General features: G+C 31.6%; 1 protein-coding gene across 6 annotated transcripts in view; it reads left to right on the top strand.

Annotated features, from left to right (window-relative positions):
- The window catches only part of NEK1 (NIMA related kinase 1), a 130,358-nt gene that overhangs the window by 97,920 nt on the left and 15,751 nt on the right, over positions 1–16,687 (top strand). For all 6 annotated transcript variants that reach the window (XM_023530729.1, XM_011360276.2, XM_011360278.2 and 3 more), the window contains 5 exons: positions 5,861–6,013; positions 8,565–8,741; positions 12,059–12,179; positions 13,785–13,873; positions 14,668–14,918. In XM_023530729.1, the coding sequence (XP_023386497.1) occupies positions 5,861–6,013; positions 8,565–8,741; positions 12,059–12,179; positions 13,785–13,873; positions 14,668–14,918 (791 nt within the window). The remainder of the gene's footprint in view (positions 1–5,860; positions 6,014–8,564; positions 8,742–12,058; positions 12,180–13,784; positions 13,874–14,667; positions 14,919–16,687) is intronic.

Below are 16,687 nucleotides of genomic sequence, written 5' to 3' on the forward strand. Positions count from 1 at the left end.
GAAGACTATTCTTTTCAGGTTTAACAAAGACCGTCATGTTGGTAAATTTAAAGGCTAGTTATTTTAGCTATCCTTATTTTATGTGTCGATAGCAATTTTATCCACACTCACTACCTCCTTTTTCTTGAAACTCTTTCTTCACTTTTCTGTACTGTTAGAAGTAAACCTCTTCTATTATTATTTTTAAGGAACTAATCACCTGCTGTAATTATTTTCTTCATTTAAGTATCTTTTGTCTGTGTATTTTATAATATAATCTTTTTAAATAAATTCATTTGACTTGTACTGCATGTGGTATGTTCCATATCATGTAGCACTGATTTTATTCATATAAAGTGGTCATTAAATAGTTAAATATGAGGATGAACACACCTGATGTTGTGAGATCTTTTAGTTGGTGGGGTTGGAGATAATTTAGAGCCAGTGTGACGGGGATAGAGGCAAAGGTAGAGAGATATAAGTAAGTTTTATAGATGAAAAAATCTCTGCCATATTTTCTTTAAAAATAGGAAGAAAGGTCATATGCAGAACAAAAACACAAGAATTGGGTAATCTTTTTTCCCTGATTTTATTGAGATATAATTGACATACATTACTGTTCAAACTTAAGGTGTATAGCATAATGGTTTGATTTACATATATTTTTAAATGATTACTGTAATAATTTTTGTTAGTATCCATCCTCTCATACAGATACAATAAAGAGAAAAAATTTTTTTCCTTGTGATGAAAAATCTTAGCATTTCCTCTCTTTCTTATGTATCATACAGCCTGTTAACTATAATAATCATGCTGTACGTTACATCTCTAGGACTTACTTATGTTTGTGCCTTTGACCAACTTTCTCCAGATCCCCTTCCCCCATCCTCTGCTTTTGGTAACCATGAATCTGATCTTTTTTTTCTATGAGTTTTGTTTTTAAGATTCCATATGTAAGTGAAATCATATAATCTTTGTCTTTCTCTGTCTGACTTATTTTACTTAGAATAATGCCCTCAGGGTCCATGCACATTGTTACATATGGCAGGATATCCTTTTTGTGGCTGAATAGTATTCCATTTATATATGTACCACAATATCTTTATCCATTTAATCCATAAATGGACACTTAGGTTGGTTTTATATCTTGGCTATTACAAATAATGCTGCTATGAACATGATAATATAGATATCTTTTCTATATCTTGTTTTCATTTCCCTTGCATATATTCTCAGAAGTAGAATTACTGGATTATATGGTGGTTCTATTTTTAACTTTTTGAGGGATCCCCATACTGTTTTTCATAGTGGCTGTACCAGTTTATCACACCATCAGCAGTGTACAAGGTTCCCTGTTCTCCACATCCTCACCAGCATGTTATCTCTTGTCTTTTTGATGATCGCTATTCTAACAGGTATAAAGTGATATCTCATTGTGGTTTTGATTTGCAATTCCCTAATAATTAGTGGTGCTGAACACCTTTTTTATGTACCTGTTGACCATTTGTATATCTTTGGACAGAGTATCTATTCAGGTTCTTTGCTTGTTTTTTAGTTAGATTATTTGTCTTTTTGTCATTGAGTTGTATGAGTTCTTTATATATTTTGTGCATTAACCCCTCATCAGATATATGGTTTGCAAATAATTTGGTCAGTTTTGTAGATGTTTTTACTTTGTCGATTGTTGGGAATTAGGTAATTTTGAATGATCATATAGAACTATATGAGACAAATACACTATCTATCAGATATCTTATTACCTTATGAAAAGCACTTTCATATGGAAAGTTAGCATGAGACTGAGAATACTGTTAAACAAATAATGTTTTAGCTCATGAATTCAAAAATAATGTTTATTAAGTAGGCAGTATTCATGTGATTAAAAAATCACAGTGTAAACAGTGTATAGTTGAAGTTTCTCTCTTACCTTAACATTTAAACCATTTCCTTTCCTGTTACCAGGTAACCACTGATGTTAGTTTGTGTATCCTTCCAGAATTCATTTACGTGTGTGTGTGCGTGTATGTGTATGTACATATATATGAATAAAGATATGTGTTATTACTCCCTCTATTTTACATTATTTGTTATATTGTACATTATTTATTATTTATTTGTTTTACTTATGTCTTCTAGGTCTTTTCATCTCACTACATTAAAAAACTCCCTTGTTCTTTTTTATAGTTGTATAATATTCCTTCGTGTGATTATACATGATTTACATTTCCCAATAGTATTATGAAAAATTTCAAACATGGCAAAATTGAAATAATTTCACAATGAACACTGTATGTCCTCCATTCATATTCTCCCATTAACATTTTACTATGTTTGTTTGATCACATATCTGTTATTCCTTCTGTCCATCAATTAGTCTATCTTATTTTTTAATGCAGTTAAAGTTCATTGCAGACATCGGTACACTCTGCATTAAATACTTTGCAGCATACGTATCTTTAAACAGAGTTCAATACTTGTTTAGAAATTTGTTTAAGTACAGAAATCTTAAATGTACATTTGCTGTGTTTTAACTAATGCCTGTACCTACGTAATCTAAATCCCTATCAAGATATTAGACCATTACCATCACCGCCCCCCCCCCCAAAAAAAATTTCATGCCTCTTGCCATCATTCTCTGTTGCTGGCCTCCCAGAGGCAGCTTTTTCTGAATTTTTTCTTAGATTAAGTTTCTCTGTCCAGATTATTATTTAAACAGACTCTAACATTTTATATCCTCTTATGTCTGGCTTCTTTAGCTCAGCATATGTTTCTTGAGATTAGTGTGTGTTGTGGTTATCAATAGTTTGTTCCTTTAAAAAAAATACTTAAAATTTACTTTGATATTAATAGTCACTTCTACCTATTTTGCTTAGTGTTAGTCTGGTATATCTTTATCTTTTTTTTCTCCTTGTTAATCTATTTGTATCTTTACGTCTAGGTAGGTTTCTTGTAGGCAGCATAGTGTTGGATTTGCTCTTATAACTTCAACTTGGTATGTTTAAACCATTTGCATTTAATGTGGTTATTAATATGGTTTTATTTAAATATGTCATTTAGCTGTTTGTGTTTGTTCTATTTTTTGTTTCTTTTGCCCTCCTGTTTTGCTTTCTTTTGGATTATTTTTTATGATTCCATTTTATCTCTTATTGGGTTTTTAACTAGCTCATTGTTCTGTTACATACATCTTTAACTTATTACAGATCAGTCTGTCTTAACATGATTTGTTGCTTTCCACATATAGTGTAAGAACCTTATGACCATATACTTAGATATGTTCCCTCTCAGTCATTGTGCTTTTTAAAAAATTTATGCTATAAACTCTACAATAAAGAGTTTTAAATAATAAACAGTTTTTTTTATCTACCCATGTAGTTACTGTTTCCAGTGGTCTTCATTCTTTTGTGTAAATCAGACTTCCATTTGGTATTATTTACCTTCTCCCTAAAGGACTTCTTTAACATTTCTTATAATACAATCGTGCTGGTGATGAATTCTTTCAGCTTTGTTTGTTTGTTTGTTTGTTCATAAAAGTGTTTATTTGCCTTTCTTTTACGGAGATATTTTTTCTGGGTGTAGAATTCTAAGTTGACAATTTTTTCTTTTAGTATTTACTGATGTTACTACAGTGTCTTCTAGTTTACATTTCTTGTGATGAGAGTCTTCTGTCATTCTTATTCTTTATTCCTCTGTATATAATATGTCTTATTTCTTCTCTGTGTTCTTTAGATTTTTCCCCTAGGCCTTGGTTTTAGGAAATTTGATAATGATGTAACTTTGTGTCATTTTCTTCATGTTTATTTTGCTTGGATTTTGTTGAGCTTCTTGGATTTGTAAGTATATAGTTTTTATTAAATTTAGAAAATCGTTTGCCATTATTTTTTCCAGCTTTTTTCTGTTGGCCCTTCTAGAAGTTCAATATGGATCTTGTTAATGTTTTCCTTATCTCTAATTATCATTATCAATCTGTCTATGACTTGTTGAACATATAAAATTCAGTTATAATGGCAATTATAAATGTCCCTATCTACTAATTACATTCTCTCTCTCATTTTTGGGTTGGTTTTGATTGGTTGATTTTTTTTCTCTTTATTATAAGTTGAATTCTCCTGCTTCTATACATGCTTGGTAACTTCGTTTAGAGGCCAAATGGTGAATTTTATTTTGACGAGTGCTATATTATATATTTTTGTGTTTCTATAAATATTTTGATCTTTGTTCTCAGACATAGTTCACTTATAAAATAGCTTGACCCTTTTAAGTCTTGCTTTTAAGCTATGTTATGTGGAACCAGAACAATGTATAGTCTGTGGCTAAATTTTCCCACTTTACTGAGTCAAAAACCTTTCTGAGTAATCTACTTGATGCCTTGTGAATTATAAGACTTTCTTTTCTAGCTGTGGGAATAGGGACTATTTCTGACCCTGTGTAAATTCCGAGTATTGCTCTCTCTATTCCTTTTGGGTGTTTTTGTTTGTTTGTTTGTTTTTTATTTGGGGACTACAGTAATTTCCTCATACATGTGCTGATCAGTATTCAGCTTAAGACTTGAAGCAGCTCTTTACAGTTCTCTGAGTTCTCTCTTTGAGTAGTTTTCTACTCTTAAGTACTCTGTCCTGCCAGCAGTAGCCACTTTTGCGTACCTAGACTTTCAGTTCTGGCACCTCTGCTCAGAGACCAGTCCATCTGCTTTCCCCTCCCTGCATCGAAGGGGATGAAGTCTACATATTTTCATATGGACATTCAGTTTTATAGTTCTGTTTGTTAAAGAGATAAGAGACGCACCCCACCTCCCCACTTTGGATTGTTTTGGCAGCTTCGACAGACACCAAGTAGCTGTAAATTATAGGTCTATTTCTGGGTTCTTTCCTCTTTTTAACCGTCTTTTAAAAAACTAGTTCACCACTGATGATCATTTTGTCTGTACAGAGTGAATATTACCTGCTAAATTGCAGTTACTTACTTTCATGGAACTGGTACACAAAAATTTGTATCAGTATTTGGTTACCACTGAAAGTTGATATGATTTATACCCCATAATATTTGAAGTTATAGCCTGTCTATTATTGCTCGGTACTTATGTGCTAAATGTATTACTAACACACATTCTAAAAACTCATAGTTTAATAGATAATTTTCTAGTTTTTGCTTTCCTAAATTTCATTCTAAAAGTTTACCCAAAATTATTACTATCACAAGAGTCAGTTGCCTACTTAAGATATAGAAGATAAAATAAAACAAAATTTCTTAAAAATACTTTTCTCCTGATGCAATCAAGAGATGTAGGAAACACAAGATGTATGAGACTGCTGCCAGTGTAATGCAGCATGCTGTTTTATAGCAAACTTTTTTTTAATAAGTGGAATAAGTATACTCTAAAATGACAATAAAAAGTATAGTGTAGTAAAAAAATGCTTTTCTCTACTTTAATTCACAAGTTCATTTACTTTAGGATTGTTTTCTCTGCATTTAAATTTATAGAAAAATATTAATTTATAGTTTATCTTTTTTTTTGTACCCCCCCAAATTATTGCTCAATTATCTTAGGTTTCCATTTTTTTTTCTTTTTCTCAAATAAAAATTTTATAGAAACATAATTTATATTTTTTTATTTTTATATTCCCTAAAACTAGAGTTTAATTCCAAGTATTTAGAAAGGCAATTATATATTTTTATTACTAGTATTAGTTGCTTCTGTTCTGTTTTTTATTATTCACCCCCTGAAAGTCTTTTTTAAAGACTCATCATCATCATATGCTCTTTGCAATATAACCTTTTATTTTCTCATGAAGCACTCAATTGAATAGAAGACCTTAAGTCTGCCTCATAATGTGGTATTATTGTTCTGTCATTGAAAATTATTTTTGGTATCTTTTTCTTATAGACCATACAGTGGGAGATGTTATTAAATTAGATTCTGGAGGATCTCCAAGAAGAGTCTGGGGGAAAAGCCCTACAGATTCTGTTCTAAAAATACTTGGAGAAGCTGAACTACAACTTCAGACAGAACTATTGGGAAACACAACCATTAGAAGTGGTAAGGAAAAACTAATTGTTTTTCTATACTAGAAGTAATATTATATTAAAAATTAAATTATATTTTTAAGAAATGTCTATTTTAAGGAACTTATTTACAATAATTTCCCAATGATATGGTAAACGGTTTTATTTTCTGGGGAATTGTCTCAAATGGTAGTCTTGAGTTTTGATCTGATATAACCTGCATGGGATCTAAGAATAAAAGGAAAAGGAAATTTATGTGGGGGAACTGGAAAAGTATAATAGTCAGAATGATGTTTTACATAAAGAAGGATATACGAGCATTGCATTGAGATGAGTGGTGTATGTTTTAATGTGGATTCAGTAATTAGGCTGATTAAAAGACTAAAAGATTTCTGTAGTTAGGTATCACAGACATTATCCCAGAACTGGGAAGGATGAGTTCTTGTGAGGAAGACATTTATGACCCATGAGTGTTGTGGGTCTTGGTATTACAGCTATGCATAAAGAAGAGTGTCTGTGTATAAAACAGGTGTTTTCAGATTTAAGAGCTTATTCAGATGAAGAGGAAGTTGAATATAGTATTTTCTACCTTGTGTCTAGGCATGAATATGTATATATGTCATTTTTGCATACATTCTCTATCTCTCCTTGAAGCTTAGAGTGAAACTCATATCCAAAACTCACAGAAAAATAACATAGTGGATGAGGCTGTTCACATTATGTATGAAGGAATTAGAGAGTTGCTGATAAACAGCCAGTGAAATGGATCTATATGCATGTTACTAAAGTGGCAAAAGTAGGTTATTGTTTCCTCATATGGGTGAATACCCCACCCATTAATCATTGTTGCATTTTCTTTAATACTGAAGGGGAAAAACAATTTGAATAAAGAAATATATATGATCATTTATTTGAAAAAAGGACAAGTACACAAAGTGTGATATTTGTAATTAATCTGTTCACACTGTAATGTCTGGAAAATTGTGCAGTTGTATGCCACATACTAATTTTAAAAAGTAACAATGTTCTTATATCTCAATCTGAGCCTATTCTCAGCATGCCCCAGGTTTCATTCAGAAAAAAAAAAAAAAATGCCTCTAGGCTAAAATATTTTCTACAATAATGGATAAAAATTTCCGATTATTTTGTAGTCTGAAAGTCCTACATATTTTTATTCCCATGACTTTAAAAATATCAGATTCTGATTTCTCTTACATAAAATTTTTATTGCTTAAATATATGTCATTGGCGTATGATAATGCTTAAGCAATGTGAAAGCAGAGCTTTTCTTCTCCATAGAATTGGAACTGAGAAGTAATTTAATTATTTTCTGATTTTTCTTTTTTTTAAATTCAGTTTGCCAACTGTTTATTGAATACTCATATGTTATGTGTTATCTGTTAGGTGGTAAAACTGCAAAGAGTTAAAGATCATCCTTGCTCTCAGAAAACAGACAAATGAAAACAAATAAGTGATAATATTGCATGAAAAGAGCAAGAATGAAAGTATACACAAAGTTAAAAGGCAGTGCAGAGATGTTTAAGTAGTTTATTTTGGAGTTAAATATTTTCCAGAGTTGTCACCTGCACTCTTTTTAATTTTTTTCCTAGTTCCATTTACTTAGAACAATATACCTTGTGCTGGGATTTTAAGACAAAGAAGTCAAAGTTCTTAGCATCAAGGATATCACATGTTGGCAAAGTCTATGTTAGAAGTGTGTGTGAAATGCTGTGGAGCCACAGTTGAGGAGGCTTTGTGTTATCAGTGCTGTACAGTTTCATTAATGACAATGTGGCCCTTTTGGATCAGGACAAGCTGCACAGAGCAAGTGGTTTTGAGCTTGCCAAAGATAAAACAGCTCATTGGGTAGAAAAGGGAGAGAATGAAATTCCAAGCAATATGCAATTCTACACATGCAAATACACAAAGGTTACTTAGTGTGTATGTGGGAGCAGCTACATGTTGTGAAAAAAGAATGGGCTTTGGTTCCACTTCTGGTTCCATAACGTGCCCAGAAACCATGGACAAGTTCCTCTGATGGACATTCAGTTTCTCTATTTGTAGAATGGAAACACTATTATCAAAGATTGTTTTGTGGATTAAATGACAAATATAAGGGACCTGTGATGTTCTTTAGTCTTCCAATCCTTACATCGGTGTCTCTTTTGTCATTTTACATGACCTCTTGGGGTCTTGTAGATAACTGCAGTAAGTTGTTTTGAGGCACATCCATTCTTCCTGGCATCATTTAAAAGTATGGAATGTTTCTGAGCAATTACAAGTAACTAGCAATTACTAGAAACAAACAAAAACAATTAGTTAATAATTTAAAAAATACCATTTCACCAAAAGGAAAAAAGAAAGTAAACCATATGTTAAACACCTTAGAAATTATTATGTGTAATTAAAATGAAATTTGGTAGTATATACTTTAGTTGTTTATTAATTTCTGATGCGTAACAGCTTAACCAATAATTAATTACCTGTTGTAAGAATACAGTTTTTGTACTTTGCTTTAAATTCCGTTATAGGTAAAATTCAAGTCACTTTAAAAACAGCATGATTTCTCATTTTTGTTATTTCAGATATTTCTTCTGAAGGGGAGAAGTACAAACCCTTAATCACTGGAGAAGAAAAAGTAAAATGTATTTCACTTGAAATGAACCTATCAGCTACTCTCCATTCTTCTGCTGAGACAAGCAGTCCAAAGCTGAGTGAGGGATCTCCACAGATGTCATTGAAACCAGAAGGAAATTTGGAAGGTATGTTTTAGTGGGTTAAAATTAGCTGTATTTGATTTAGTAATACTTTAATTTTTTCTTTATAAACAAATCATCAATGTTTGGGTAATTCATCTCAAATTAGGTTCACTATTTTTATACTTTCAGTAACTTGTCTATTTTTTTAATTGCCATGCAACTAATCACCCCAAAATTTAGTGTTACAATAACAATCATTTTATTATATCTCATGATGTTGTGTGTCAGGAATTGAGTCAAGGCTCGACTAATGTGATTTTTTTAAATCTATGAGCTTTTGTCTCTGGGATAGCTTGGTGGGATTCAGCTGGCTGCCAGGCTCGTCTGATGGGTCCATGATGGCTTAAATAGCTGAGCTAAAGCTGGGCACCTCTCCCTCTTCATGTAGTCTCCAGGCCTTTCTATGCACTCTTTCCAGCAAGTAGTCAGATTTCTTATATGGTGGTCCAGGGCTCACAGATACCTAGGTAAAAGCTGATTGTATTCTTAAAAGCCAGTCTCAGAATTGGCACAGTATCAGTTCTGCCATACTTCATTGGTCAAAGCACAGGCAGCTTCGATTCACAGAGAAGAAAAACAGACCCCAACTTTCAGAGATAAGAGTGTTAAAAATGTGTAGCCATCTGAATTCTGCCATAGTCTGCCATTTAACCAAAAATCATTTTCATTCCCCCCACATGAAAAATACCACTTCTCAAAGCCTCATCTTATTATGACACTGGCCCAAAGTCTGAAGGTTATCAAAGTCAGGCCTGTGTACAGATGAGTTTCCTTGGGTATAGTTCTTTGAGTATAGTTTCTCTCAATCTGAAGACCTAAAAGTAAAAAAGAAAGTTACTTGCCTTTCATATACCTAACATATAATGGTAAAACAGGAATAGAGACTCCTTTTCAAAAACAAGGAAAATGGGAAATAAATAGCAATTATTGGTTCATAGAAATTCTGAAGTCCAGCCAGGAGTAGCATTGTCTGCTTGCTTCTCTTGTATCAAGAGTTGGTGTCTTCAAGGGTTGTACTCTTCTAAACTGCATCTTTTTCTGATGGTGCTTCTGCAAGTAGAATTTTCTTAATAATTTTGTGGATTTTGTAAGAATGTTATTGATATTCACTACATTTGACAAAACCACTCTTTGTTTTGTTTTGTTTGGAGACTGGCTCTTCTCTACCTTGTTAGTTGCTTATGAAGATGCTGTGAAACAATGCGCTTGAGATTCATAGAAATCCTTTTGTCCATCAGTCTGTCAGACATGCCTTTAAATCTCCCTGTGCCATAATAGAATATCTGTGGCCACACCCTTGACTCATGTTTCTCCTAAGGCTGCCCTAAATTTCATGTGTGTCTTGAGACCATGTCTTTTCTTTTGAAGCTTTTGTTAGCTAGAAGGAATTACCTTGGACTTTATTTTCTAAATTCTCCATATAAACTGAACAGTTTTTTTCTTCAGTTAATCTCTCTCTCTCTTCTAGTATCAGTGGCCACTAGAAGATGTTCGCTGGCACTTTCAGTATTCTTCTTAGCTCCTTAGCTAGATCACTGGATCTATTAAGTATATTTTCTATAGTCCTTGTTTTCACAGGTACTAACTTTCTGTGAGTACATAACAAGTATCACCTTTTCTCCAGTCTCCAATAACTTTTTTCCACTGGCCAGTCTCACCAAAACTCTCCTTGAAGCCCTTTCAACTTTTGCCTGCTGTCCAGTTCTAAAACCAGTTTACAGGCTTTTGTTATGTCAGCACCCTATTTTCAGGTATGAAGTTCTGTTTCTGTTATCTATTGATGCAAAACAAATTACTCCCATAACTTAGTGCCTTAAAATAACTTTTATTTTATCTACACTTTTTTGGGTTAAGAATTGGAAAGATTCTTCTCTTCTATGTGGCATCAGCTGGTATCACTTGTCGGTATTCAGCTCTCTGTTGACCTTACCTGGAGGATGCAAGATGATGTCTCTCCCATGTATGATATCTTCATAGGGCTCAGCTGGGTCTGTTCAGCTGGATTCCTTTCCTTCATTTCAGTGTCATGGCCTCGCCATGTGGTCTTTCCAGGATAGTTAAACTTCTTTCATGATGGCTTAGGCTTCCAGATTCCAAGGTAGAAGCTGCCAGTTCCCTTAAAGGCTAGACCTAGAACTGGCATAGCAATATTTCAACTGTACTCAGTTGATCAAGGCAATCACAATGCTGGCCCATATTTAAGGGGATAGAAACAGCCCCCCTCTAGATGAAAGGAATGTCAGAGACCTTACTATATGTGTGATCATCTTTGATTCACCACAGTAACTTTAGTGTTATTCATTAGAATCATAGTAGGTATTGTGAGCCTTTTCTTAAAAAAAAAAAAAAAACCCTGTTAGGTATATAATAGCAGCTTTCTAGCCTAGTGCAGGAGTCAGCAAGCTGTTTCTACAAAGAGACACATGGTAAATATTTTTGACTTCGTAGAAAATAAAGTCATAAATATAGTTTGTAGGAAGTCTCATATTGATATGGCTAACATCTAGGGAACAAATACTCATTAAAAAATAAATTAAAAAGGATTTTCCCCCAAGTGCTTACCTTGTGTGAGTGACCAAAAATATTATATGAATAAAAGATAAAAACTTTAATGATTTGTATAATATCAATTATTTTTCTAAATAGGACAGCTAATTGGAAACTTAAAATATGGAAGGAAAAGTTATCTAGATATTAGGAAAAAAGAGGGGGTGATGATGGCTTAAACAAGATAGTATTGATATCTGAATTGGAGAGGAAAAAGAAAAGTTTAACAAATGAAGAAAAACTCTTCTTATCACTGTTTACTTTCAGAAAATATCAACCAGGTAAAAAATGGGCCACTGCCAGAATAGAGGTGGTACTCTGGCTATTAATTATTTGATGATCTAGGGAAATAGATTTTGTGTGCTTCGTTTATGTTATCAATATCATTGTAAAAGTTTGAGTGATAGGATTCTTTTTTCATTTTGGGTTGAAAGATAGATTTTGATGATTGAGCTTTCCTGTAAGTTACTAATCAATGATATTACACTCTTTTCTCCCATAATTATAACTACAGATACTGTTATTCTTAAAACTAGTTTTTATACCTTCTTAAATGCAATTTACATGTTATTGAAATTTTAAGGAAAATTTTATATACTAATGAATAGTTAACACAATAACGAGATTAAAGATCTAAAGATAAAACTTTTAATTTTTTTGTTATAATTAACATTAGCCTAAAACCAGATAATGATAATTTATAAAAAAATTTATTGTTTTCTCTAAATGAATTTTGCTTTGAGACATGTTTTTGTTATGTTTTTGCCTTTCAGAACGTGATGACTTGGAAACAGAAGTTTTACAAGAGTCAAGTGGAGCAAACAAAGATGGTAGCTTGCCTTGCACTGTTATGGATGTGTGGATTAGTGAGATAAAAGAAACAAAGGAAACTAAGTACGTTACTGCTTTCTCCTTACATGTCAAAACCTGGGTCCCTTTTTGTAATACCTTTTTAATAAATACTGTAATAAATTAATATTGTACTATATCCTATTATGATAATATCTTATAAAATAATTTTTAAGGAGATATTACATTCATATGGTTGAGAAATCAACAAATATATAAAGACATACAGTAAAAAGTCTTTCCTACCTTTGTCTCCATTCAGCAAATTTCCACTCTCTTCTCCTTCCAGATATTTTTAATATGTACATAAGCAAAAACAAATATACTGTTCACCTTCCTTTTAAATATAGTCGTTAGTATAATATGCACAGTATTTTCTACCTTTTTACTTTTAGTCGGTTATTTTGGAATTCTTTTATATTAATACAAAGAGAACTTCTTTTTTACAGCTACTTAGTCCATTATTTAGATATACCACAACTCAATAAATCTTCCATATTAATTGATATTACAAATGATGCTGCAGTGAATAACTTTTTATTAAGGTCATTTTGCTTATATATAAGTATATCTATAAGATAGATATGTGGAAGTATAATGACTGGGTCAATTGCATTTTTATAAATTGCAATTGTAATTCAGTTCTTGTTCTCTCTTGGGGTTACACTGATTTATGCTTTCAGAAAGAATGTATGAAATCCTATTTTCCCCACAATCTTGCCAAACTGATTTTCAAAGTTTCAATTTTTGCCAATCTGATAGGTAAAAAAATAGTATCTCTTTTTAGGGTCTTAGTTTATCTCTTATTATTGGTAAAATTTAACACATCTTTTCAAATTTAAGTTTCATTTCTATTTTTTGCGAGTTCTCTGTTTATATGGAAATATGTCTAAAATATTGAATAATTAATGAAACAAAATTAAATAAAAAAGCATTTTTATATATTAGAATAACACTATGATAATTCTATGTAGAAATTACTGTATATGTACTTACATATATATGTATGTAAATTTAAAGTATGGTCATGTACACCAAACTGATGATGTCAAAGTCAACTGGGATTTGGAAGGTTAGGGGAGTCCTAAAAGAAACATTACTTTTTTAATTGAGGTGAAATTTATATAACATAAAATTTATGTTAAAATGTACTTTGCTTTCTTAATAATGTATCCTGACTATTAATTCCATATCAGTTCTTACAGATTTCTAGTTTTTAAACAACTTCCTGATATTTTATAGTATTACTACGTCATAATTGCTTTATAGCCTCTGCTATTAAGGGGCATTTAGATTGCTTAAAGTAGTTGTTCTCAAACATTAGCAGTAGGATTACTTTGGGATTTATTAAAATAAATTGCTTGTCCTTGACCCCAAAGTTTCTGATTAATGGGCTAGAATGGGGCCTGAGAACTTGCTTTCTAACAAGTTTCTGTGTGTCACTGATGTCTAGGGGCCATACTTTGGGAACCACTGTTGTAAGACATGGTGGGGCTGGTTGTTGTGAATGATTATGATCAGTGAAGGTCTGAACGGGGTAAAAATACATTGTGCTTATGAAAGAAAATATCTGTATATGTGAGAAAAATATTTGAGAGTGCTTTTATTTCTAGTAAACTGTGTTGTTTTACTGGTTTATCTATCTGGCAGATTGGAAGATAGGATTACTAGTCAGAAAAATGAAGATTCTGAAGATGGATTTCTGAGGAATCTGGAACAACTTAGTGAAGTTCACATAGGTAAGCATCATCGTATTGGTCTAATTACCTTATAGAAGGGTGTTAACACTAACCTGTTTAATTTGGACAATATATTAATAGAGAGCATTCCTAATCAGTTGCCTCAGTCGATTGAAAAATGTCATAGGCATAGAGCACTGGACTCTGAATTTATAAGCCTGGATTGTTTGGCAATGTGAATAAAACTTTTAGATCAGTTCTTTAAATATTTGAAAAGAGAAGAATCACTTGCCAAAACTAAGCTAGTATACTAAGGACATTAAATAAGTTGCCCTCTAGTATTAATTAAAATATAAGACATATACTCTCTTCTGTCTAACCTATAAGGAACCAAGATAAACTGAAACTAAAATGAGTATCCGAATAGTATTTTTCACAGCTCCTTGCATTTGTGTGTATATTTTACAACTACCAATGTAATTGGAAATATATAATAAATTATATCTGCTTTCTGAAAATAAAACAGTATATTCTGTTAAAGATTATTTATAAAATAATGTAATTATATACAGCAGGTCCTCTAATAATGTCATTTTGTTCAACATCATAAGAACTTAGCTCGTTCATGTCAATTAGCCTATTGCGAAGTTGGTTTTGTTATATGTTGTTACATTGAAGTCACAAAACCGATCGACATTAAGTGAGGGCTTACTTTATAAAATTTATTTTGTTTTTCTGAGAGATATGTAGTTTTTTGCTAAAATTTGTATTAAATACTGTGCTTTTACAATATAACTTAGAACTTTCTTCCAGTACTATATAGACTTATTACATAATTTTTTTTTGTATCACAGAACCTGGAATAGATGATTCTCAGCACTCTTATAAATGTGATACAGACAAATCTATACAACCAGAACCATTTTTCCATAAAGTGGTTCATTCCGAACACTTGAATGTAGTCTCTCAAATTCAGTCAATTCTGTGTTCACCAGAAGAAGCCTTGCCACTTCGATCTCGCTCTGATTCACCACCAAAAAATAAAAACAAGAATTCTTTGCTGATTGGACTTTCAACTGGTCTTTTTGATGCAAATAACCCAAAGGCAAGTATACTCCCCTCATAGAAAATGTTATCTATTTGATAACATTTTTATTGTTTTTCTTTGATAAACCAAAATCTTGAGTTTTAAACCCTTAAAAATACAAATACAACACACACACACACACACACATCAAAACCATTTAAAAAAAATCAAAAAATCCTCCATTTTCTCTTCTGAGGTACTGAGAATAATTAGGACAAAGACTGCTTCATTGGCTCCCGGTTCTGGAATTTTTTTTTTTTTTTTTGGTGGCGGGGTGGGGCAGAATTTTTTTATAGGCCTTCTTTTATTAAGCAAAAAATCCCTCTTACACCCTCTTACACTATCTCCCTTTCCCAGTACCCAGCTAAACTTCCATTTTTAGTATAAGACTAAGCTTAAGCAATACATCTTAAATGGATAGAAATGCCATATTGCCTAATTTGTAGAAAGATTAATATGTACTTTCTGGTAAAAGTTTTTCAAACCTCTTTTTTCACTTGCTATTTTAAAAATATGTAACCAATTTTTTTCTTATTAAGAAATAAGAACATTATCTCTATAGAAAGTTTAAAAATACAAATAAATCACATATCATGCGTTATATTACTTTTCATATATGTGATTTTTACATGTATATAACTTTTTACCAAAATAGGATATATACATACTCTGTTACCTGCTTTTCTGTTTAGGATTATAAATTATTACAAATAATATTACTACAAAAATAGCATTTTGTCATATTTTCAAATATTCTGTCACATCATCTTTAATGTCCACAAATTCTGTTTATTCTGCTATATTATATTTTTTTAAATTATATTTTTCTATTGTTGGGCCTTTAGATTTCAGTTTTTCTTATGGTTACCAACTACATCTCTATATTTGTACATATTCACAATTATTTCCATAAAACAAATTTCTATAAGTGAAAAGTTACATATAAGTCAAAAAGTTACATATTGCTTAATTTCTCTTCAAGAAATAGCACCAACTATTATTTACTTAAAAATTGTGTGTTTAATGAATGAGTAATGGTGTTAATTTTTTAAAATTTCTATTTCTGTATTTACCACTGTGGTAGGGCTTTTTTTTAATATATATTTGTCTGTATATGAATGAATTGCCTGAATTCTTTTTCCTCAACTGTTTTTTAAATATGTCATTTTGATTTTCAGTTTAATTTTCCAATTAGATAAGTTTTTATTTTGTGGAATATTTCTTATGTTTATCTTAAATGTAGATATTGCTAAATTCTCTAACTTATCTAAGAGCAGTTAGACTTTCAAACTTGGTGTATCCGTCGTGGGACAGACAAGGACTATCATATAATTCATGTACTTTCTTTTGTAGTAAAGGTGTATAGCTGTCTTTAGCCCAGAGATTTTAAAAAACTTGTTTCTAAAATTAATACTCATTGCATAATAAATCTGATGATTTGATTTTGTTTCATGACCTTAGTTTCATCTTATTAGTTCTTTGAAAGCACTTAACTTTGGAGGTAAGCACAGCAAAGCAGATTTCATGTAGAGGGAAAGGCAAGAAAAAAATACTAGAAAATCAAAGCAATCTTTAACCATTTCAAGCAAGGACAGAAGGCCATACCTGCCTATTCCATAAATCTCTGAAATATGAATGTTCATCACTGGGCCAAAATAATAAATAATCATTGTTTATAATGGTGGCCTTGAATTGTGAAGAAAAGGTAAAAGTTATTTATAAGCATTCATATAATCAATCTCTTTACGAAAATGGGATAATTTAACCTCTTACAAAGATTTTTGTTA

Source organism: Pteropus vampyrus, unplaced genomic scaffold (genome assembly GCF_000151845.1).
Source record: "Pteropus vampyrus isolate Shadow unplaced genomic scaffold, Pvam_2.0 Scaffold53, whole genome shotgun sequence".
Lineage (NCBI taxonomy): Eukaryota > Metazoa > Chordata > Mammalia > Chiroptera > Pteropodidae > Pteropus > Pteropus vampyrus.